We start from the raw sequence: 25,984 nt of genomic DNA on the forward strand, positions 1-25,984 counted from the left end.
TGTAGGACTATTTGTACAGAATCTTTCTTGCATATGTGTAAGTAATTACATGTGTTCAATGATACAGGGAAGTGGAAGTGTACAGTAGTCTTCTTTGTCTAAAGGGACTTTGAAAACAGCTAAATTAATATAGAAAGTTGGCCCTTCCCAAGTGCATATAAACCATCTAGTTGGAAGAATATTTGAAAAAAGAAAAGGCTTTGTAGCTTGCCAATCCTAGGCACTCAGTATTATTACACTAATAAAAACTTAACAAAGACTTACATTTTAAAGATTAAAAAAAAAAAAAAGTTACGTGAGCGATTGCATGATTTGTCAAAGTTTATGAAAACTTTATATCAAAATGGGAGAGGGAGACATCTCATTATTGCTGGACAGCCTTGGCCTGTTTTCTGACAGGCCTCAAACTCCACCACTAAACACAAGAGACGTCGAGACAACAAATGCTTCACCACAGAGGCGTTCCTTCTCTGTACTGGATGCCAGCAGAAGGATAGGAAAATCAGTTAATGCAACGCGGCCACTTCAGCGTCTCATAAAAGCCCTTACAAAAACACATGTTTGTTTTTATGCTCTGTGTTCAGCCAAAAATGAATAATACATCTATCATTTTTCACTTGCAAGAGTGACGTGACACTCAGGTCATGCACCCCGTGTCTCCAGGCTTTGAAGGAGGCAATAAATCAATCTTGGCGCTATTACTTACAATTAATTGTGCTTTAAAGTTTTACTGTGTGTTTATGATATGCTGGGCCTGGATGATTTATGTGGACAGTGTGAGTCACTCCCTCTAATTGCTGTTGTTTCCCCGGCTTATAACCCTTGCGTGACCTCTCAGCTTAAGCTGCCAGAGTGCTCAAAACTGGTTCTTTCGCACTGGTCCAAACACTGGACAGACAGATACTTCTGCAATCAAAAACAGTTACAGAGAAAGACACACATGGAAGCCGCCTGCTCTACTCAAAGATACTAACAGACAAATACACATACCTGGGAGAATGAACATGTGGCTCCCTGGAAATATCTGACACAAACATGCAGTGTATTTTGCCTATCATTGAAACTAAATATGTCCAAACAATTATAAACAGCTGTTTTAGCATTCAGGGTATGTTGCCAATAAAAGACGGAGAACAGCAGTGTCTCAAGTGATGTAATTAACAGATAACAAGACATTATGTAAGATGGGGGAAAAGAGCATAATTTGAGAGTAAATGGATCACAGTCTGTCAGTGAATTTATTCGTCTGAACATAAAGCAGACAGGCACTAAGTATAGTTACAGTTTGCCCACAACTCCTACTCAGTCCGCAATGCTGTCCTCACTCGACCTACTGTATACATTTTGATTCAGGAATGTGTCATGAAAGAAAGGTGACAAATCAGGGTTCTGTATACGTAATAGCTGGTGAAAATACAGCAGGGAGTGAAGAGTGGTAATGAACTTGCTTCCGCAGCAATCTGTTGGGTTATATTTCCTTCCCCTGTTGAGAACCATATTCTTTGAGTTTTCTCTGAGGACACATTTGTTCAGTAAAATGATTCAACAAACCCACTGAAGGCACATTCACAAAGCGCTATATTGCACGCTGTTTGTTATGTTTGAGAGCTTCGGGGAACTCATAACTCTCAAGCACAGAGATGAACGTGGCAACATACCTTACAGGGTACATTTGAGATTTGATAGGGAGGCAAAACGACCAACCTATAGCAAAATGCCTCCTCTTTTTCCAGGGTTGTGTTGCAAAAAAGCCACAATCATGCATCACATAATGCACAATCATGGGTTTAAAACCATGCAGTCTATCTTAGATTTGGACTGCTCCCCTCAGTGAAAACTTAAAATGAACCGCTGTCTGCTGCCGAGTAAAACAGGTTAGTGTCTGGAGAAGAAAAAACAGAACTGAAAAGATCCACTTGAGGACTTTCCTGGCTCTGTCACTGTCAATTCCCTTGAAGAACCGTTACCTTGTGTGCAGAGACTCATGGGACCCGGGAGCTGGCTCAAGCCACCCTGCAATGCAGTCTGCTTTACATTATACGCAGAAGGATGTGGGAAAAAAAAACTTGTGTTCATACTAGGAAATCAAGTCAAATACTTCGTCCAGGCAAAATCTAAGTGACATCCGAGGAACATTTATACCCGCTGACGTAGCTACCAAGCTGTGCTTAGTGAGAGGGACCATGGAGTTACTTTATTCACTGTGAAACACTCTTACACATGTGGCAAGGAGTAAATGTTATTCTACTAGTTAAATTTGCTACGCACTTTTTTTAGCGGTGCTTGGGATCTGAAAACAGAATGTGCTGTCACAGTGTTTTGATAGACATGGCCAGTTTAACCCAAGGGTTCGACGGCATAATGCGGGCAGAGTGGAAGGAGGTGGAGGAGCTGAGCCAAAAAGTACCACATGTATTTTCCGAAAGCAGCCCAACACAGTCCAAATGGCTCTACGTGGTTTAACGCCATTTCATTCCATGACCTCTAAGTCCTCAAAGAGAATTATCACATTATAGCATTCCAACACGCCCAATTTCCCAAAATACAGCTCAAGGCTTTTCCACTCTGACTCTGCTTAGTGTTGTGGTTTTGGGAAAACACTTCAATCGTCCCCACTGTGTTTTTTGGGTTTTTTTTGTTTACTTCAGGTATTCAGAATTTTTTTTCATGCTCTCTCTTGTCTTTGTCTCTTTGCCTCTGTTTCTGTTCAACTACTTGTCCTTTCCGCTCAGAAATGCATTATAACAAAAACCAAAAAGAGAAAATTACCCCCCCTTGCAGTTTGACGCAAACAGCAAAACATACAGACAAGTTAGAGACAGCTCATTGTCACCCGCTAATGGTGTCATGCCCACTAGTGCATGAGGACACACAACAACAATTAAAGAAGTGACAATTATCCTCAGCGCATGAACATGGCTATTTTATGAGCTAATTTCTTTGTAAGAATTCGGCTCTAAGACACGGAGATATACATTTTCTTAAAGGCTACAGTTTTTTTTTTTGTTAATTCTGCACTTGCACATATCATCACAGGCTTTTGTGTGTGTGCCTTTTTCATGCAACCAACTGGATGTGATTTAGGCAACATGGAAAACATTGGGAATGTATGAAACGTTATGGTGTTCAGATTGTGCTAAAGACCATAACTGCTTTATCAGGACCATGTGGCGTCACTCAGTGCCATGCCATAATGCCATGATTGAAAAAGAGTTTAAACTGTGGTCACAATCCACTCCGATATGACTCAAGAGAGGTCTCGAAAGTTCAGTACTGTCTCTTTTATATTGAGCCCGTTAACTATTCCAATACACACATCATGCAGTGGGAAAAGATCTGATAGAGAAGGGGCTCTTTCCTCAGATTTATGCTGTCATGAGTGGGCATGTATCGCCGTAACCCTGCTGCAGTCGCTGCTGTTACTATGGTTTCAATTTATCTACTGTAAACAGTAGGAAGGAAATTTGTTATATACATTAAGGTCTTGGAGGGGGGAAAAAACTGTTCACAATGCAGAGAAAACTTTAAAAGATCCACTCAAAAGTCAAATAATTCCATAAATAAACCTTTTAAATTACATCTGTAGTCCTGTTTTTTTTTCCCTCCGATACTTGCACTAATTAAGACTCAAACGGTAGCACAAGTGACAGTGAGACAGCTAATTACCATCCTTTGTAATGAAGCAAATAGCATACACTGTACTATGAGCCACTGTTATGAGAAACCCTGCTGTACCAGACATAAAAGCAAACACAAATATCTAATTATGCCATCATCTCTCCCCACTTGCCTGCTCTGTTGCAGACGTTTGTTAATTGGTGGCCCGCACTATTGGTCAGCTTACAATCACTCTGATGATGTGGACAATTAGAGCCGGGAGGTACTCATGGCTCATCAAGTCTGTGAAAGTTGACACATCACGTCTCATCTAACTCAAAACAAATGTTATGGAAATGCTGCAGTGACATCCCAGGGCCCAGACACGGGATATGTCCAGGCACAAAAAAAAAAAAAAAGATCTTCATTGTGTAGACTCAGTCAAACACAGCTAATAAGGAACATTGAGTAGGACAGTTAGAAAATATGTTCAGGCACAAAAAAATACTGTGTGCAATGGGAGGTAGACGCGTTTTCATCAAAGCTGTAACCTTTTACTTTGCATAGGGAATAAATAATCATATACAGCAGGTTCAAAGACGCAAAGACACAAAAACACACACATCATGTCAGCTAGAATCAGTGATTATCTCCCCTTTCATCTAAGGCTGTGGCGACAAAGGCAAACATTTCTTTTTCACTGACAAGCTATGTAAATAAAATCTTATAAAGTGACTTTACCCTGCCAAAAAGCATTGTAGAGGTCCTTAGTTTCTTTTTATATAAAGTGGATAAACAGTGTTTTCATTCCACTTTCCTCCATCTACCAAACATGCCAGACTGAGGTTAAATTATTTCAATGTTTTGCTTTCTCGCTTGCCACTTGCATGAAGAATCAAGAACAAAGCATAGCGTGAACTGACGCTAAAAGACTACACTATCTTAGTTGATTGTCTGAAACAATAAATATTTTGTTTTCCTTGTGCACTTTTAAACCCGACATCAACTCACATGCTTGTGATTTGTCAGTGGATGCCTTCGTTCTTGCTACTCTGGATCCATTTTTACCTCCCAGGCTCACTGTCAGAGCCCTGGAGACCTTGAAACGACAAAGCTTAGCTGATCCAAACAGTAAATATTTCATGACCTTACAATTACATGAAATCAAATCTAGGGAAAAGATGTTCATTCATATTGCATTATCAAAGGGGCAGAAGAAGGGGAGAAATAGACTGAAATGGGTTGAAGTGGGTATATCTATGAACCTCCCCGGCTCTAATTAGTCTGTGTGGCCCAAAACAAGAGAGGGAGGAAAAAAGTGCATAGGCTCGGGATAATTAAGCGATTGTGAGCGACGTGTACGTGAGCTGTCACTCCAATCGCCAGCCATGTCACACTTGGCAACACAACCGCGACCGGACAGCCGCCCGTCGTCTTTGATCTGGGCTCATGCATACGGAATCAGGTCAGCCTGTGGTCACACACATTCACACACGCACACACTCACATACAACACACACACACACACACACACACACACACACACACACACACACACACACACACACGTACACTTAAAGTGATAGTAAAGACGGACTCTTTTCAAAGGGCACAGTGGTAGGACCTCTGTAAAGGGAGACTGACAGTCAAGCATGCACAGAAAGAAAGGGAGGATAAAGGAAAAGAATGGCAAAGGGAAGAAAAGGATGAATGTGACAAATCCACTCAAGACTTCAGAGGGACTTCTACTTAAAACAGTGTTAAAAAAAAAGGAAGAAACAAAACCTGAGCTTAACTTACAGCTTCTGACTTGGGTTTGACCACTTTCATGAATGCTCCTCTTGCTTGTGCCTCCATCACCTCTTTTTTGGTTACTTTCCTCGTGTCTAGAAACTTCAGCTGAGGCAGCTTGTGAAGAACAAAGTACCTGTGAGACAAACGACAAATTCAACCTCCTTATAGGCTGATTCCTTACAAAGAGGCAAACAGAAAATCTGAGAAGTTGTGTAAACTGTGATATTCTAATCAAAATGACACAAATTCTACGATGTAAATGCACGCGTCAACAAAACTTGAAAAGGAGCCGTGTTTACTCAGATTTAATGGTGATGCCGATTTAATGGTAATGATATTTTCTTGTATGTAATAACCTTCAAAGCTGATAAGAATAAGTACGACATATAAATAGCACGAAAGGAGATACAAGCCGTCTGCCAGAGCTGTCATTCTGGCAGCATCACAGATATCTCTCTAAGCTTTCAGACACACTCTGTCTTTCATTGGGAGGGAGAGAAACGTCAAAAGATAATGGTTGGAATACATAGATGACAACAGATCCTTTCACAGGCAGGCAGGGATAGAGGAACCAGTATGTCAGGGCTGATCTGGTAGCCAAAAAGAACATGCATGCAGCACCTAAGTGGAGGGTGAGAAAGGACGCGGGATATGGGCACAGACAAGACCTGTGCGCAAAGAGCTGTGACAAATTGATGATGGCGATGGCGATGAGGGGAGATGGCAAAGCCCGTGTCAAGTTTTCAACACCTGCGGATTATAAGGAGGGGATGCAGGGATCACGTTTAGACTGACAAGGGAAGAAAAAATATCTCTGTACAGAAAAAACCCCCATCAGATATTATTTTTACATACAAAAAAATGTAAAAGGTGCTCATTGGCAAAGAGAACAAATGATTTAAATTCTAAATATATTGCCAGCCTTAGATGATTTCTTATGTAATCATTAAAGGGTAAAATGACCTGTTTCTAACCCCGAATAAGAGCTCCTTTTGCGATGAGAGCCCCAGCACTCAAATCCAAGAGGCCCCATTCCCATCCTGTGTCTCCCTCCTTGTACAGGACTTTGTTCGGGGCATTTCCATGATGAAATGTGAAGATGCCCTTGGGAGACATGCAGAGAGGTTATTCTCCATAGGTAACCTACCATCACAAGGTCAGAGCAGATGACAAGGCTCTGTCAGCCAGTAGGGATATTAATGATTCAACCCAACCACAGAGGGAGGATAAGAGAGCGCAGGGGGGGTTCAAGGAAGGGATGGGGAGGTAGAGATGACTGAGAAAGAAATTTTATACACCTTATTTAGCGATACCAAACATGTGTTGACAACAAAATGCTTTTTGTGGCCCTTGACAGTGAGTAAAACATTTACAGAAATTTAAATTATTTTAGTTAAAAGAAAGAAAAAATAAAAGCAATCAAGTAATGCTTTACTTTACAGGTCCCATAGTTTCCTAATACTTTCCTGCTTTGTCCTGACTAAAAGGTTGTTACTTTGGTAAAAGAATAATAGTTAAGTGGAATTTATTGAGTCTTTTTCCGGGAACCTTCCTAATACATTACAGTTACATATCAACTCCTTTCTAGTAAATTATTAGGAAACTATGGAACCAATAAAATAAAGTGTTTCCAAAAAACATTATACTTAGTATTACAGTTGTGGAAGATAATCTAAAAGATCTTTAAAAATGAATATTTATAGGTATGGCGGGTAATTATTATGTGGCTGCATTTATGGCATTTAGAAAAAAAGGTTGAGTGAACACAAATTACAGGTGGTGGTTAGGGCACCTCAGGCACAAACTCTTTTATCTGCCGACAAAAGGACAAACTGATCTTTTCCCAAGATACGAGGTTAAAAAGTGACATAAGAATACGTTAGTACACATTATCATGGCAGAGAGAAAAAACAAAGGTCGAGTTACATTCATTTTCAAAACAGACAGTTTTCTATAGGGACAGTGTGCTACATTATAAGCACAATGCCAAATAATCAGTAGCTATTCAGAACATATAATATTACAGCTTTGAACGCTTGTGTTATTGTAGTACCACAAACGGCCACTGAGCGTATGCGTGGCTAGCTAAGAACAGAAAGACATTTAACCTTCCCGCAGACTACACAATACTATGTGAATGAATACTATGTTTCTATGTCATTGCACTAATTGGAGTACCAATGCAACACATCAGGGTATTTCACTTGAGAGACCAAGAGCTCCTGAGGCATTGGACTGGGTATTTATTGCCCAAGGCCAGTGCTGTCACGACCTGCATACAGCCTAACCTTGTCAGACATGAAATCTGCATCACGCTCAAATTGATGTTTTACTATGTGACACATTATGAATATTACATTACAGGACCGTAGACGTTGTCAGTCAAAACAGAACAGCTTTCCTCACCAGTAAGATAAGCATGTGAGGAGAGGGGAAAGGAGGAGAAAGGGAGGCGGAGAGAGAAAGTGAGAGAGAGAGAGGGATGGGGGGGGGGGGGGGGTGGGAGGTGGGGAGGGGGGGGGGGGACAGACAAAAAGAGAGAAGAAATATTATTCAAGAAAGGCCTGGGTGGTAAATGATTAATAGGCAACACAGAGTCAGAAACAAGCACTTAGGGCTAAAACAGACAAAAGAGAGTATGCCTTTCGCCTTTTATCGCATTTCATGTAAAGGACCCTGACAAATGGTGGTCATATTGCATGGCTTGAGGCCTAGCTTGATGTTTAATGCATCATCTGCTCTGGTAAGGCAGGGTAGTAAACACTCATTTGTGGTGGTGACTAGTCACACATGAAATCCATTTTGCAAACTGGAGTGTGGAGGGGCCAGTTGACAAAGCTTTTAGAGTGATGTGGTTGAATCCACAGTCTGCTTGTGAAATGTAGGGGGCTGGATGTTAAAAAGTACGGAACATCTCCAAATCCATTACTTACAAAAAGCTATCAGTCTGAATAGCTCAGTGTCAAAACTACTTTATCTGTATGGAAATATAAACACACACACACACAGAACATTATCTATCTATCTATCTATCTATCTATCTATCTATCTATGTCGGAGTAATAGCTACTCTGTGTGACATCATCAATGTTTGTCCATGTAGTTAACTGACCTGTATCTCTGGTAGTCGTCCTCATCCTTATCCGGGCTGACCAGCTGGTTGGGGCAGGCCTCATTTCCCAGCAGGCTTAGGTACTCCAATGACGGGGTCACATCAGCCAAGTGTTCCAGCAGGGCCTCGATATCAGTCAGGTGTCAAAGGGCGGATGTCAAGGACCTAGTGCTGTTAATTACATTAGCATTTACTACCCACACAGCCCCTCCCGGGCCTGTCTGCACTAAAACACATCACTGTCAAATTTACCGAGGTGCTCAAAGGGGCTAGTCACTGGCTTTGTGAGACTGGGCAGACAGAGGGGCAATTTAAGGTGCAGGCTTTGGCATATAGTAGTGACACAATTTGGCTGCTGCTCTCTCTCTCTTTCTCTCGATCTCTTTCATTTCCTAGGTGGCCGGGTGCAGAACAGTGACAAAATGATGGATGCCCTGTGGTTCAAACAGTCCATGCTTCCCAGAGCCGTGCTGTGGAAAACTTTTGCAAAAACGTGGAAAAAACAAACAGCCCCTAAGCAGGCACATTCATCACTAATACATTCACTTGGAAAATTGAGCCCCCAAGTGTCAAAATACAACTGCACTAATGCAGTGCTCGAGCTATAAAATGGCACTGTGCCACGACAGGATGTACATAATTGGCCTATTAGCATGTGCCGACCACTTCACAACCAAACTCAGCACACAGTCCCAGACGCACACTTCAAGGAGCCCCAGTCTTAATGTTGACTCTGGAAGTGTGTGTGTGTGTGTGTGTGTGAATGTGTGTGAGAGAGAGAGCGAGAGAGAGTGAGCATCGTTACCCAGTAGGATCTGCACAACCAGAGGAAAACAGGACACATTGCTAAACCTGTTCTGAAGCTTCGACGGGAAGTTCACACATCTTTGACTGATCATAAACAGCCTCGCAATGTGTCAGTGTCTTGAATTTAGGGTGGCTGTGCGGCGTTCTGGTTTTAACGTGTTTACACTGGGTGGCAAGTAGGACACACAGGGCTGTTATAATGAATGATCCAAAATGTGAACATGTTCTTGTGTGTTTAGCAAGTAATCAAATAACCGATTCATTTAATTTCAGTGAAGTAAGCAGGGTAATAAATGCATCTGATGCAGAACATGTAAAATCTTAAATTAAAGAATTTCCTCTGTAATTTAAAATATCTAATATTACCAAACAGCAAATACTATAGACTAGATAATGCTCTCATTCCTGAGATGTAGTTTTAATTCAACACTTTTTATTCTCTTTGAGAATAAAAACACATCTGTTATGCTGACTCTAAAATCTGATTCCACTAGAGGTCCCTGTGGTTCAAAAACTAGTTCTGTGTGGAGCTCTGTGACAGCCAAGTTCTTCTACTCTCTTTTGCAACACACAGCGCTCCCTGCAAAGCCATGCCGTTAAAAACTGGTTCTTTGAGACAAAAGCAGATTCTATTGACATAAGAATGAAAGTAAAATAAACAGTTGATTCTAATACCAAAACCTGGAATCTGTGTCTGTGTGGTAGACTGCTAATCAAAATGAGAAAAGGCACTGAGTGATTTGTTTGAAAGGATATTTGGTTCTTATTGAGTGTTAGGGTGTGGAGGTTGGGTAACCTGGGCAACCGGAGGTCATTTCCAAGCAAATTGTTGTCGACAACCAGCTCTTCCAGCTCGGTGAACATTTTGAGGCCTGCCAGTGACCTGCAATGATAAGGCAACAGGAAAACTGTTATGGCCCTAAATCTGGTCAGCCGTTATTGTGCAGAAATAAATATTTCAGCCTCCCTCTTTCATACGCCGGGAGAGTATGGGTCTGGGCCTGTCAGGGAAGTGAATGACAAGAATTAGTGGTGCTGAGCTCCCCTGGCATGGTGAGGCATCCTTCAGCGGCTGGCAGGATGAGGGATGGGGGTCACTTGTGAGTAGCCAGGATTCAAAACAAAAGGCTTCAGAAATGCGGCGGGCAGGATGAATTTGTCAATGTCTTGTGCCTTGAGGCGCCCAGTTTCGCCTGACCCTAACCCTCCATTCCCAAGACAAATCACTCTGTCACAGTTCACCTTCAATCCCCAGACACAAATTTAACTTGTCATCCATCATTTTCACAGAGGAACTGGAATACACTCGCAATCACAGACAGAATGGAAGGGAAACTTTTTTTTTTTGCAAGTGTCCCGCAGTAGGGTTGAGATTTTAACATCAAAGGACCTTGAGGACCTTTTTTTTTTTTTAAAGAAAAAAACAGGAATTCTGCCTTTTCGTTGTTTTTTATGACACATTGCAAAAAGAGGTGAAAGGTCATCTCAACTATTTCCCTCTCTCTGTCACACACACACACTAACACGTACACATTCACACAGGCATAAAAATGATAAAAGGTTGTGTTAGGAGTAATGTTAGGGTCCTGCAAAGTTCAAGTCGTAGAAGGTGCACAAAGGCAATGTGTGTGTTGTCTAATCCTTCACACTGTCAGCGTGCCATGTTAAAGTGTCCTAGGTGACTTCATTGACATTTAAATCTGCCAGAGCTTGACGCAGACAGTCAACCTCTCAAGAACTGTTTCTCGCAGTTCCGACAACAGGTTACACACACACACACACACCAAAAAAAACAAAAAACAAAACTAAATGGCATACCCGCCCACGTAATGGGTAAAGAGATAAGATTAAACAGACATTTTTAATGATTACACTAATGCTTTAATCCAAGCTCAAAATTTAAAAAAAAATCTACATTATAAGTATCTAGTTTTAAAAGCAGACTACCTTGACATCAAGTTATATAAATATAAATTCCAGAGAACATCGTCACATCGCTACATGACAAACTCAAGGTATAGTGAGGTCTAAACAGCTGCAGTGTGAACTATTGCCCCTCCCTGGATCTGCTGAGTGTCAATGGCTGCCATAATACACACAAAACTTGAAGCTATGTAAATATAACACCCTTATAATGACAATTTACAAATGGATGGCAAAGAGGAGTAAGCAGTGTGGGGACAGTAAATAATATACAGTGACATTAATTATGGAAAGGAAACTATATACAGTATTGGCAAAGCAAGGAAGGAGAAATAAAACAAGACAAAATGGAATATGATGATGTGTCCAAAAATGCACCTGGGACTATAAGATGTTGACTTGTACAGCTAATTGGTTGCAGAATAGCTTGATTTTAACCCACCATGTTTTTTGTCAGGTAGAGTATTATTATACGCATGACTTTTATTACACATTTGTACTTATCCAGACCAGCAATCATCTCCACTCTATGTGCTTTTTCTGACCAATCAGCTTGGACTCCAGCTCACATAGATGCACGGAGCAGGCACGCTGGCAGCAACTTTGAACTACAAAGAGAAATGTTGCAACTATCTTCTAGGGTGAAAAAACGACAAATCAGCAATTCATTGTTGACTTGTGAGTGAGGCAGACCGTGCTGCTTCATTTCAAAAGACATCAACATTTTGCAAACATACACACATACACATACACACACACACTTGATACTCACAACAACAGCTCACAGCACCTAGCCAGTGTGCTGGCAAAGTCGCTAGCTGACAACCTCTTATCAGGTCTGATTAATGTGCTGGCAAGATGGATGAATGGAGAGATGTGCCAGTTTTATGAAATTCTACTCTGTTTGCTTGTCTTTTTCTCCCCTTGGTGCATCTCAGCTATAAAAGCAACAAGGGCCATTAAACTACCCTATATTTAACTGTATAGAGATGGTAAAAAATAATACATTTCAAATATACTGATAAATTAAAATATGGCTCCTTTTATACTGTTTGGTCAATTTGACATTGTCTTGTAGTTTTTTTTAATAAAAATTGGTTAAAATTGTGGGGAAAAAATGACTTTGTAAAAATTACAAATTACAAATATCTAATAGTATAGTACCATATTGTAAGTGTGGTTGGTTTTTTGGTCCAAACTGGCAAATAGGAAATAAAATGTACATTTTACAACAAAATTGAGTCGTTGTGTTTGTGTTGACAGGGAATTCAGTAAAACATGCAATTAATCTGCAAGTATAATCTTTGTTAATGTGTAGCTTGGCACAACTGTGTACCGCATTGAATAAACATTATTTTATTTGCTGTGAATGGAGGTTGCTAACTAACTATTGCCACCTGTAATTGTGTGCGTGTATATTGTGTGTGTGTGTGTGTGTGTGTGTGTATGATGGGCTGCAGTCCTGTGGGTTATGTTATTAGCTGCTCGGTTAAAGGGAGCCGCATGGCACAGGAGGGAGCCTTATTAATTGTTGTTTTCATGTCACCACTGCTGCGTGCACTGGTTGATTTAATCAGTTAAATTCACAGCCAGGGGAGAGCCACTGAGTCCCATCCAGCATTAACTACAGTGCAGGGATTGAACTTCTAATACTCTACAGCTTTCTGTGCTCTCTCTGCAGATTTCCATAGCTGGTTTCATTACTTTTTATAAGCTTTCTTGCTTTAATGTGTGGCTTGGAAAACTAACAAAGTTTAAGCACTGCAGTAAAAGTACTTTACTTCTAAACAAACAAAAAAAAAGCAGCTCTTGCCTTTAACAAAACTAATGAGTGTAATTGACTTGAGTCCCAATGCTACACAGATTTGGTAAATGGCAAACACGGGCAAAACACACAAACATACACACGTTACAAGAAATATACATAAAAACTGTTTTTTTTTCAAATGTTTAAACATAATTTAATGTAATTACTATTATTATATGTACTCTGGCTCAAAAATGTCCACTCATATGGCTAGTGTAATTTTACAGATTTACTGCTACCATCACTGCCATTTCACCAGGTTTCATATATTTATTAATATGGTTACAGATGAAACTGTCACTTATGTCCATGTATGTGATCAGCTATGACAAAATTAGTCGCTTCATTTTCTGAATAAGCTTTTATTAAAAAAAAGTAAAAATTTTTTTTAATGAGCTTTAAATAAGCATTTTTAAAAAATCTATATGACTATCATTCAACATATTCAGAAATGTATGATTTGTATAGTAGCGGGTGATCAAAGAGAGAGAGAGAGAGAGAGAGAGAGAGAGAGAGGGAGAGAGACAAAGGCGATGCCTTTAACGAGGTGAGGCAATGAATCCTCTCCTTGTTAAGATAATTATGATCAGCCTCATTGTCAGAGCTAATACTTCACACAGGCTGTCTTTACGCTTTGACTACCACTTTGCCTGTGTAAGCTCACTCTCATACATCACACAGCCATGTGTGCATCAGTGTGTGCTTTTGTACTTACATACAGTAACTAACGCATATATGTATTGAAACATCGTCGTCTGCTGAGATCCTGTCTACTAAATACTCAGAGTACATATGCAAATATTTAGCTGGAGCATTAAACTCAGGCGCAGGAAGCAGGGGAGGAAGTGAGAAACCAGACAAGGACACCAGAGAGGAGACACTGACCCAGAGAGCAGCCCTGCCAGATCAATAGACTAATACTAATGCAGACATAGTGATTGATAAACCACTGCTGACAACAGAGGGAAGAAAACTCTCGACCATTATTGGCTGAAATGTCAGTCACTCCTGCCAATGGTGTGCACTAGTGTCATGTCAGATATCCTCAGGCAACACATGAAAAATGGAGAGCGGCAGACTTGGACTCTTTTACATGTGTTACACAGTCTCCCTTCTTATGTCTGCTGCTTTTGAAACTTCTGCCTAAATGAATCATAGTTGGCAATTCTTAGAAACTCTGAAGACCTATAGGTCAAATGTACATTACAGGGCTATAATGTAAAACAACCTCAAGGCATTCTCTGTTACTCATATGGTGATAGAGATCAGAGAGAAAACATCCCTGCAGCTAGCACTGCAATACTGAAAAAGTTCATGAGTTTAGTGTATATTAAAAAAAACCACACACAAACACTTTGAAACACTGGAGAGTCCACACAGCTGCAGTTCACAGTTAAAGGGCTGACGTTCTCTCAAAGGTTGCAGCGGTGCAGGAAAAGCAATGCAATGTTATTCCAGAGGCAGAGGCCAGAGCTGCAGAGTGACAGGCATACTGACGTCCTGTTCAGAGGGCAACAGATAAATGTTTGATGAATTGACCAATACTGGGGCTGTGATGGCCTTCATATGTGCATAATGGACTATTCAGAGCACACTTCAGATTGCCTGCCAGGATAAGGTACTGTAATGAATGGGAGAAGGGAGTGGACCTGGCAAACCCAGTGTGTGGACTGGCTTTAATAAACTTAATAAGAAGGGTGAATGGAGGGAGGAAGGCTAGAGAGGGAGGAAGAAGGCTAGAGAGCAATTCAGCCGGAAATAGTAAAGAAATATTCTGATGGATTTTAGCACTCTGTAAACTGTAAAATATATTTCAACATTAATAAGATATTCAGTCTATTATCAAGTCCTAAATCCTAAAGTTCTTTATTTAGTTTATATCAATAAAAATGATCTTAACAAACAAATCTAATTGTTGTAAATGTAAAGTGCACCAATGTGAGTCATTCAGTCCTGTTTCCTGACACTCTTTCATAGAAATTTCTTTAAAAAAAAAAAAAGACACTGCAGTGGGAAGAACAAAAAATTTTGAAATGTTAAATATGATATTATATGACTTGATGTTTTTGTAGTGTTTAGTAGAAGCGAGTATGAAAGGTACATTATAATTACAGTTATTCAGACTTGTGACAATAATGGAAAAAATGAGGGTAAAATATATCCTATTAATATACTAAGTCTCCATCAGTTCAACGCAGCTGTATTTCATCACTCTAGCCCACAACAAAAACACAAATAAACATCAAAAAAACACCAAAAATACAGCATCAAAACACTATCAGGATTAACTCGTGGTAAATAAGATGACATTATCTGTAAAGCAAATGAATGCCCTGCAACCCCTCAAACCCCCCTCCCCCCCCAACATCCCTCCTACCACCTCCACACAGTACTGATCAGGTCTGTTCCAGCGCTCTTCCCTCCAGCTACAGTTTATGGCCTATACACATCTCTGTACATGCATCTCTGATGGCGAATTAGACTGCCATTATCTGTCTCTATCTCCCCCACAGCTCTCCGTTTCTCACACCTTTCTCCCTCACATGTAAACAGTCACCACTCAATGAGGCACTCCCCTCCCTGTATTGCCAGGCCTCAGGTGGCAGTCATTTAAAGATCACACGTCCAGGACACACATAGCCCTCCCTGAATGCATGTCAATTCACACATGGGAAGGGGATTACACGTCTCCTCCTAGGCAGCTGCAAATTACTATTAATGGCAATGCAAATCATTAGAGTACATTTGGCGCCGGCAGCAAATCTCTTCTTTATGTGGGCTCACTCTTAATCTGTTTTGAATATTGCGCTATGCCTGCTCTTGATAGCCGATGTGTAAAAACATCACTAGCTGCAAAGCTGTCAATTGGAGGTGGCATGTCAGATTGAACTTTACATAGGGTTACATCATTTGCAAAACAAAAATATCTTTTTAGAGAGCAAAAACAAATTCAAGCAAGAGGAAATCTGTGAAATATAATTAGCAAAGTTCTTTGTTGATGAAGAAGTTAAACATCACTGCTTATTACGTCATGTTAAACAAGGTTATTATGTGAAAAGTGCAGATTAAACTGTTGAAAATGTCTACACCATGGTGCGTCTGTTGAACATTTAATGCTAGCATCTGTGTGTTTGAATGATGATATCACTGTGGACCCTGCAGTGTGTGAGTTATAAACTACCCCTGTGGATATCCTTGCTGAGTGTGTGAGCTTAATATTCTCTCTCAATGTCATTATTGTCGCTGACAGAGGGGCTGAGAGCACAGTGAATCAGATGGGGACTGATCCTGTCAATTCACACACACACACACGCGCGCACACACACGCACGCACACACACATAGAGCCAGGGCCAGACCAAATCAAAGCCACTGTACTGAGGTCAGCATCACCTGGCCTCATGCTTCCCCTTGCACCTCCAATCCCTGTCTGATTAATGACCCTGGATCAACCCTGGCCCAGGGATAAGGACTTGACAGACATTCCTGTCAGGTCCAACCTCATAAGCCTTGCTTGACCCTGGTTTGGCCCGGGATGAAGTCTAAGCTCCAACAACGACCCGATTGAAAGGTAGAAGAGAGTTACCTCTTTCTCTGTGAAGAAAAAAAAAATGGAGAGATCACTGCAGAAGGGTGGACGTCTCTTTTAAAGTTTCCGCGAGTGAGGTTTGTTACATGGCCAGACAGAATGACAGCTGCAACCCATGTACAACACTACATCGTGAAATACATCATCAGACAATGGAGGCGAGCAGTGTGTTGGTGAAACCATGCTCCTTCAGAGCTTATACAACATTTCCCTCCTCATAGTGTCCAGACTGTGCTCACAGTATGGCCATGCGTCTTGTGAATGTTTGTATTGAAAGATTAGTTGTCTATCCACATGACAAACACCCTCCTCTCTCAGTGAGCGGGAGCTGAAAATCAATTCACTGATGGCATCTCAGTCAGTGAGGACATCAATGCGGCACAAACAAGCACACACAACCTCTCATGCATGCTGCACAGGATCACACGTCTTCCAGTGTATATAATACTGTAAAATTACAGTGACAGGGTCAATCAGCCAAGGTATATTGCAGTAACTGTGCTCTAGTTCTTCATGAATTAAAAAAAGATGTATGTGTACAGAATGAGCAACTGGAAATGAACTCATGTACTCTTGTGAAAAGGGGAAAAAAAAACCCAAAACAAAACACATTGAATAATAGAAACTGCTATCTATGAGGAAGAATCCCTCAGTGCCCTGTCTGCCTGTATGCTCTGTCATTACAGTGTTCAGGCTCAGTGCTTGTCAACATTTCCCTGAGAGGGGGAGCCATCCCGCATTACGTTTGAGTGAGTTCAACTGTCAACTGCCGGCCATTTGTATGCCTCAGCATCCACCTAATAGCAAATAATCACTACCCCGCGCTCTCTTCATGGCAAATGATCGATGTTGTCTTGAAGTCTGATGGATGACCCTGCCACAGTGATGTCCAGGCATGCATTAAAAACCACCTCTATGAAATGCCTGTCAGTCTCGTGAAGTGTCGCACACAGAATCACACGCGTGTGCGCATACTGACAGTGAGGAATGTGTGCGCACGGATAAAGGAGAAAATGAACAAAGTAAGGGAAAGCTGTCTACGATTCAGTTCGACAATAAAAAGAAGAAGTTAATTTCTTTACATTAGTGGAAAATTTTATAATGTGACGGGACCTGGGGTGTGATTGGTAGACAGCATTACAAGAGGTAGACTACTCAAGTACCACCTGGGATGCTTCTTTTCCTCCTCTCACCCTCTGCCTTCCTCCCTCTCTCCAACACACAAACAGCTCCCTATTACCCCTCAGTGTTCAGATTAAAATGCACAGCACCACAATCTTTGATCTCCCATTTGCTGACACAAATCCTTTCAAGCCTCAACATTTTCCTGCAAAGGTAATTAGTGCTAATTAAAAAGTTTCGAAAGCAGTCTACGGCTGCTGTTGATGCCGCCGCTGCTGGTGCTTGGGCGCGCCCTCCGTCAGATTACCCATCTACCCCCTCCCCAGGTCCTGCGGATGTGTGTGTCAGCTGTGTTCCTGCCTCTTTGCTGCAAAAGGATCCCATAACTAGATGACACCAGACAGCCTAGAACATTTGTAGAAGCAGGATGAAATCTGGAAGCCCAGTAAGGGGTCTAACTGGTGGTTCTTCCCCCCTGACAAACCTGTACTCTGCAGGAGAACATGTAATGACACATGTAACAAATAAAAATCCCACAAATAGAACAGGTGTAGTCTTTAATTGGGATATCCTAGCTTGGGGTGGGCTTGTAAATATGGAGTAATTAACTTGATAAGGGATTCAATTTGCTGAAAATATCATTTGCAGAGAAACATATCAGTTACTGTAGTATGGGCCATGATTTGCATAATCATAACAAATGCAAAGACTCCAAATTCTTGTGGCAAAATGAATAAACAGGTTAGTAATTAAAAGAACTTCCTGTTAGGTGTGATTCCAATAATTCAAGATAAAGATGCAACTTCAGTCTAACAGTGCTATCATTCATTCACCGGCCTGCCTTATTGCTTTCATCAAGCCATTATTATGATATAATTAGCTGCCTTTCTAGCATATTATTAAGTGGCTTGCTGAGTGTCAGGTACAGAGGCGTCTCAGAAATGACACACAAAAAAGCAATATCGTTCCATGATGTTTCAAAAAGATAATTACATAATCTCAGCATGGAGAGCAAGCAGAAAAGTGATAATTAGACAAGTATTCCTGCCAATTAAAGTATCAAGCCTTGTATTTCTTCTCTGTGTGATATGGAGCTTGCCGCCTTGTATAGCAAAATACGTTTATATTGTTGATGTAAGATCATCGTAAAGAAATCAATATAAGTGTAGTAACAAAGTACATGTTTTCAGTGCAGCTTCCAACAGCGTTTATCTAACCAGCTTTAGAAGGACCTCAGAACCTTTCAGCTTCTAGCAATAAGTATGTTGAGTTTTCCCAACATGACAGTAAAAGGTAGGAGTATGTTTTGACTCTTGCAAGCCTATTAATAGGCTTAATGATTGACATGTAGGTGTGCCAACAAGAAGAAGCAGAAAAACTACAAAGTTATTGATTTGACCTTTGGGATAGTTCCTTCTTTCATTGTTGTTGTTTTTGCCTTGTCTTACACCATGGAAGGAGATAATAGAACATGTCACCGCACAAGGCAGTTTGAAATTGAATGCCATCATTTTAATTTAAATGTTACATTCTCGGTGACATCTCTGTCAATGCATAATTGGCACTGAATCCCAGTTTGGATGTACATATTTATCATTCAGCGTGAGACACTCAAAGACACAGACAGATATGCTACTTTGATGGGATGACAGTCAAATGTGGGGAAAAAATAGAACCGCAAATCAACTGTCGCGCTGTCAGTTAAGCTTTTTGTCACAAACTTGCACATTGCACAACATGCATGATTAGGAATAGCAAACGAGCTGTAGACTGGAATCAGTGTCCTTGCTCCAGAACTGTGTAAATAGGCTTATTTGATTAAGTAGAGAGACTACAAATTCAGAAGACAGACTTCGTAAAAAACCATAGTAAATGATGGACACTTATTGGGAGAACACCCTTTAAATTATGACAAACTTCACAGTGTGAAAGTACAATTCTGCAGTTATTTATCATATAGAATATACATAATGTGTGAAAGCAAGATACTTAACAAGAGTTGTTGACTATACACTGGTCTCTTACAAAAGCAGGTAGGATCATTTTGAAAAGTCTAAAACGATAGACACAGCTATAATGTAAGATCAAGTGATCTACAGTATATGCACACAGCTTTGAAAACACATGTCAAACAATGGAGATCAGACACCTTTGCTGCACTGGCAGTCTTTCTTTATTGAAGATGGCCTTTCTGTTTCTGTAGTTCCCTGACATGACAGCTTAAAGGGAGGTATGTGATAGCCTATCTGCCCAGCGTTAACCACGGGCAGCAGTGCAGTTCCCTGAAAATAAAAAATAAAAAAGAATAAATCCCTCCCACTCCCTTTCACTTTCTCCCCCACTATCTCCCCTCCCCGCCTCTCTCCGTGTCTTACCGCTGGCCCATTACCTTTACAGAGTGAGGCTCATTAAAGAAGGCAAGTTGAGTCAAATCTTTCTGTAATTCAGCAGAGGTGAATTGCTGTCAACATCATTAACCGTCATTTCTCCAACTCACTTCAGTACTTATGAAGTGTTCTTTATTGTGTAATGATCCAAATCTCTTCTCTAAATCGCCCCTCTTCAAAGGCCCTGGAGGACATACCACCCATGCAGCCGCCTGACATGCTGGAGGGCCAGATTAAATGTGGCTCCATCATTACGTTCCTCTTTGTGCTTAAACAGATCCAGAATTTCATCGTGCGCTTCAGCTGGCAGGTACCGTTCCTCAGAAGGAACGGAGCGGAAGAAAGATCAGCAGACTCAAAGAGTTCAGTGGAGAGAAGGATATTGGTTTTCTAACATAGCTGTCTTATCTACGTATCTATGTAGAGCCATATCTTCAACTAATGCGTCACTTTCATTTGCTTAGCTGCATCACAAGACCAAATCTCTGCCAATTACCTTCTTCCATCCCTTTCTGTTTTTTTTAAAACTGTTTACTGATAGTTCATTGATCTCATAAGGCCATTGGTCAGGCTGGCTCCATGGCTAATTACAGTGAGAGCTGCCCTGCTTGTCATGCTAGATGTCCTCCGAGTCCTGTCTTAAGAGAAGCCTCCTTTGTGCTTCCACCATTGTGTGTCCCCCAGTGCTCAGTGTCATGCTATGAGATGTCCTCCAGGCCTTGTGTTGGGGAAAGCCTCTTTTGTGCGGGCACCATTGTGTGTCCCCAGTGCTGAACCCCCTGCTAGGTAGGAACACAGACAAAGTGCAGCAGGGGGATGCTTCTCAGGGCCCTAAGACCTACAGTAAATCTTCAAACAATTTAGACAAACAAAAACGGCTGCTGTGCTGCGGAGAGAGTAGACAAGGAAAAGCAGATGAATAAGCAACATCAATTACTGGGGCTTTGACCTGCAAGCCCCCACACCATGGCACACATTTCACACCAAATCGCCCCAGATTGAAGTTGACACTGCTGGAGTGGAAACACTGACCCCTCACAAGGCTAGCGCTTCAAACTTAAGACCAGAGAAATGCAGGGGGGAGTGACAAACTACATAGACCAAGGCCAACATGGAAGGGAGACAAGGAGGAGGGGTATGAAAAAAAAAACACACGCATAATAGGTCCTAGTTTGTTTCAAAGTGAGACAAAATGGCTCAATTTGAGCACTTAGGCCATCGAATTGGCCCAGCTGAGGTACAAGAGGAACATGCAAGGGGACAACCGCATCAGGCCACTGATAAGGAGCCTATAAGAGGAACAAAGCCGGATGTCCAACAGGCTTACCAGTGAACCTGAGTGGGACTGGACCCTCTTTAAAGCTTGTTATAGCCCAAAAAGTGCTGCTTCCCCTGAAGCCTTTTTACTCAGGCACATAAAGCCTCCCTCTACTTTGTAAGCTTGGACAAAGGTAAAATAAACACATGGATCACGTTTGTTCAACACATAGAACATTCCTGTAACAGAAAGTTTCTCAAAGACCCTTTTCACATAAAGAGATACCACTTTAGTGTTATCTCTTACTTTCCAATTGTAACTGTTAAAAAAGAGACTTTTCTTCATTATTAATCTGATTGAAAAAGCAAGAAAAACAAAGGTGAGAAGAGATCACACAATCCTATCACAATTTGTCAATACAGTGTTAATTAATCTAATAACAAACTGCTCTGAAAATATGCGCCAAACTTACAAGAAGACATGCAGTCTAGCAGCAGTAGAGCAGCGCATTGACACATTTGGCAGCATCAGGCTCTAGATAGAGACAGTCCTAACAATCTCCCAATTAGCCAGGGGGGAAAGCACAAAATATGTCTCAGGTTCACGGAGCAAGCGTGAAACTTAATAATATGACATGGCATACAAAAACAGACCGTGTCTTTTTATAGCCACATGTGAAATGAAGTAAAAAAGAAAAGAGAAGGAATCTGAAGGAAAAAGTGCAAGTTTTTTCACATGAAAAAGAAAAAACGTTGTCTGGGTCTTTCTATGTGATACTAGTGATAAAAACCTTGAGAGAAACAGATGCAACTATCATAAAGAGGCAGAAAAGGGGACAGTCTAGCATTTATTATTGGGATGAATGTGGAAAGAAATTAAATGAGCTTGAAACTGTTAAATACTTGTTATAGTTTATGATATGCTACATATGTGTACATACCAAATCACCCTGGTCTGTATATTTTTGAGATCTAATTTTCTGACCACTTCTTAAACTCTGCTCATACATGCATGCTACAAACCAAAAAAGTCATTTATTTTAGCAGAATAATTCAGAACTGGCAATCACTATTAATCTGAAACAATACTCAAAGGTTAAAATGTACATTGTCACTCTTTATAATTTCCAGTTTAATAATATGACCATTATGGAGGTCATTAGCAAATTTAATGAAAGCCTAAAACCAATTTGCCCTCCATGAAACCATGACACATTGACACAAAGACTAGGCGGTCTGTCAGAGAGAGCAAAGAATTACTCACAAAGAATATCAAATCCTGACATTATCACAAACTATTTAACCCATCTAAAAGCTCCACACGCTTGACTAATGTGTAGGACTTAAGTGTGAGCACCTGTTTCAAACAATGGAACCTTCGCATCTTTTCCCCCCTGATCACAGACATTCAAACAGAATGATAATGGAGCCTCTATGCCAGTCAGTCAGTCCGTCAGCCGTCTTTGCAAATGGAAATCCAGAGAAAGGTGGAGATGGGAATCATTTTATCTAGTTGACACACATTACAACGGAGAATTTCAAAAGAGTAAGATGGAAGCTCTCAGGTCAATTATGGTGTCAAGGCTGTCAGCTTGCACTGAAATATATACCTTTGAAGAACACTTTACTCGAGGGATGGGGTAAAAAGGATGGGATGACGTACCAGAGACCATATAAGAATATCGCAGATGATGGAGTAAAACGTGGCTTGATAATGGACCATTTTCACTGAGCACACTTTGTCAAGAGGGACAGACTACACCCACTTTCTGAAGGGTAATATCAAGGAATATTATTTTGGTGGCTGATGCTGATTGATGACATCAGCTGAAACAAGGTGCTTGGTGATTAACAGAGTCATTAAGATAATGGGGAAAGGTGATTTACAATATGTATTTTAAAGGACCAGTGTGTATGTTTTAGTGGCATCTAGTGGTGAGGTTGCAGATTGCAACCAAATGAATACACCTCCCCTTCCCAGCATGTAGGAGAAATCACGGTGGCTGTGAAACTCGCGAAAAAAACGAAAGGCCCTCTCTAGAGCCAGTGTTTGGTTTGTCCATTCTGGGCTACTGTAGGAACATGGCATTGCAACATGGTGGCCTCCGTAGAAGGGGACTCGCTCCCTTTGTAGATATAAAAGGCTCATTCTAAGGCAACAAAAACACAACAATTCTTATTTTATACACTAACTAAAACATACTTATAAAAATGATTCAATTTTTGCGAAGTCCGTTCCGCTAAATGCCACTAAATCTTACACACTGGTCCTTTAAGTAAAACTGTGGTACAACCAGACACCATTTGGTTTTCGTAGTATTTTAGATTCAGAAAATCAACATGTGTAAAAGCTATCAAAAACCCCCAAAACATATCCCTTTTTAAATAGCCAATTTAAATCAGGGATATGGTTAAAATACACAGTAACATATGCACACAAACGCACAAAACTGATATTCTCCAGTACCTTTTTTATTCTAGCCAAATGTAAATGTCCTCGCCCTGTGTTCGAGATATAAAATACTAACCTTGAGACAGTGAATGACAGAGGGAATTATGGGTAATTGTAGTGTCAGAAAGGGAGACAGGGGTATGATGATATTCTGTGTCATTTAGACAATCAGAAACTTAAGAGGCAGTGTGACACATTTCTCCCCCTCCATCTGACAGGGCTCCTGACATGGCTGGTGATAATTTCCAGGAGAGAGAAAAAGAGAGACAGAAAGGAGTGAGTGGAGAAAGCACAAATGAAAATGGAAGTCACAGAAAGGAAGGTGTGATTTCTCCTCTTCCATATGCAGTGTGGGCCAAGTGATAGCCTGTGTGCTGCATTCATTGCAGGAATCAAGACGAAATATCCCCTTACATGTCAACCTGCCAGCCAGATAAGAGGTGTCTGAAGCTCAGTATGAGATTAATACTTCCCAGCTAGAAATGACACAGAATGTGAAGGGGGATTTTGATCTCTGTATGGTGAAGCCACTTTAACAACAGTACAAGACTTACCAGTGATGATACATTACTTCCTACTGAGGTCAGTCATGTACGTACATGGACAAACATTAACACACACACACATACACACAAAAAAACATGTCTTCTGGTATCTGAAGTCACAAATGGAGAATAACAACATTAAGCGTAGTTGTCAGTTTACACACGTTCACTCAGGCCATAACGAATAGAAGATAAATGAAAGGATGAAGTGCCTGTCAACATAATGAATTCAATATAAGCAACATTGTCTGCTTTGTCACATTTCAAAAGCGGTGACATGTAATTACTGTTATTTGTAGAAATGGCCTTCATTATCATCAGTGGCCCTTCCGTTCTAACCACTGCAAAGAAGCTCAACAACCTTTTGATGGAAATATGCTATGATATTGTAGTCTTGTGTAAGAAGTAAAGTTTTTAGGTCTTGTTATGTAGACTTACACTTACACTTGGAATAGTTACGGAATACAAAAGTAGTCTGACTCTTTTCAGCTGAATATTAAAAAGCAGTAAACTGTCAGATGATTTAGTCCACTTAGAAAGTTTTCAATTTAGCATTCATTCACCAACATGTATGGTTGATGGTTTATAAGGTCATTGAAGGGGTTGAATGCTAAAGCAGCTAGAGATGCGCAACAACAGCAAGTAGACCTGTCGCTATCTTGTGCTTATACATTTTGATTTCCACTCCAGGATGAGTTTTATAATTGGCTGTAAGTCTATGGTACCATAAGCAATTAGAACAGCCATATCTCAACACTGAAAACAACATAACTGAGGCAAGAAAGATTAAACTTCCTGCCAATGTCTTTGTTTAATTCTGGGTAGACAGTAGATTCTGTGTAAAGCGAAACAGCAGCCATATCCATGTAAAACAAATAGTAAGAATACTAAAACAAAATAACAAGGATCAGCAAAAGTCCTGAACTTGTACTGAACTAGAAGTAATAAATAGAATGATGAAATATGAGAAATAATATATTATGCTAAAAAGTTTCAAACAAGGCTCAACAGTCAGTTAATACTTGGCAGCTATGTTTAGATTCATGGGGAATTCTGTTCTTAACCAAATAACCTGATTTTAGGTTGATACATGCAAAGAGCATAACTCAGTTAGACTAATGTAGTTATGGGTGTAGTCTGATTATGAGAAACCCAGTTAAGATTCCTGGTTTAAGTCAGATTTATGCTTCTCAGTCAAGGTGTTGCAGAGGCTACATGAAGAGGCTCCATAGCTGACCAAAAGGTACGGTAATTATATTTGAAGTAACTACACCGGCTATAGGGGCTATGGAGATATTGCATGGAGACCACATTTCAACAATTCTCAAATATTGAAATGTTTAAGATAGAAGGCAAAGTATTGTCTTGTGATCTGGCAAAGTCTTCTCCAGAGCAGATTTCTTCCACGCAATCACTGCCACCTATATCATGAAGTCAGTAAAAGAATGTATTTTCAAGTATGTAATAATTGCACAGCTCAGTAGTCTACTTTACAACATCTTTATCTTCAACATATCTTCAACATAGTCTTCAACACAGTCAGATTGGGTACAACATACAGTATTCATCTAGTACAGCTGCGCTACGACAATC

At 40.6% G+C, this 25,984-nt stretch overlaps 1 protein-coding gene across 4 annotated transcripts in view; it reads right to left on the reverse strand.

Moving 5' to 3' along the window:
* lrmda (leucine rich melanocyte differentiation associated) overlaps positions 1-25,984 on the reverse strand; it is a 268,869-nt gene that overhangs the window by 64,707 nt on the left and 178,178 nt on the right. For 3 of the 4 annotated variants that reach the window (XM_044372610.1, XM_044372611.1, XM_044372612.1), the window contains exons 3-5: positions 10,067-10,193; positions 8,504-8,643; positions 5,398-5,524 (exon numbers count right to left, since the gene is read on the reverse strand). In XM_044372610.1, coding sequence (XP_044228545.1) covers positions 5,398-5,524; positions 8,504-8,643; positions 10,067-10,193 — 394 coding nt within the window. Of the gene's footprint in view, positions 1-4,608; positions 4,697-5,397; positions 5,525-8,503; positions 8,644-10,066; positions 10,194-25,984 lie in introns of all 4 variants that reach the window. The other variant, XM_044372613.1, reaches the window with a different exon arrangement.

Source organism: Thunnus albacares, chromosome 14 (assembly GCF_914725855.1).
Source record: "Thunnus albacares chromosome 14, fThuAlb1.1, whole genome shotgun sequence".
NCBI lineage: Eukaryota > Metazoa > Chordata > Actinopteri > Scombriformes > Scombridae > Thunnus > Thunnus albacares.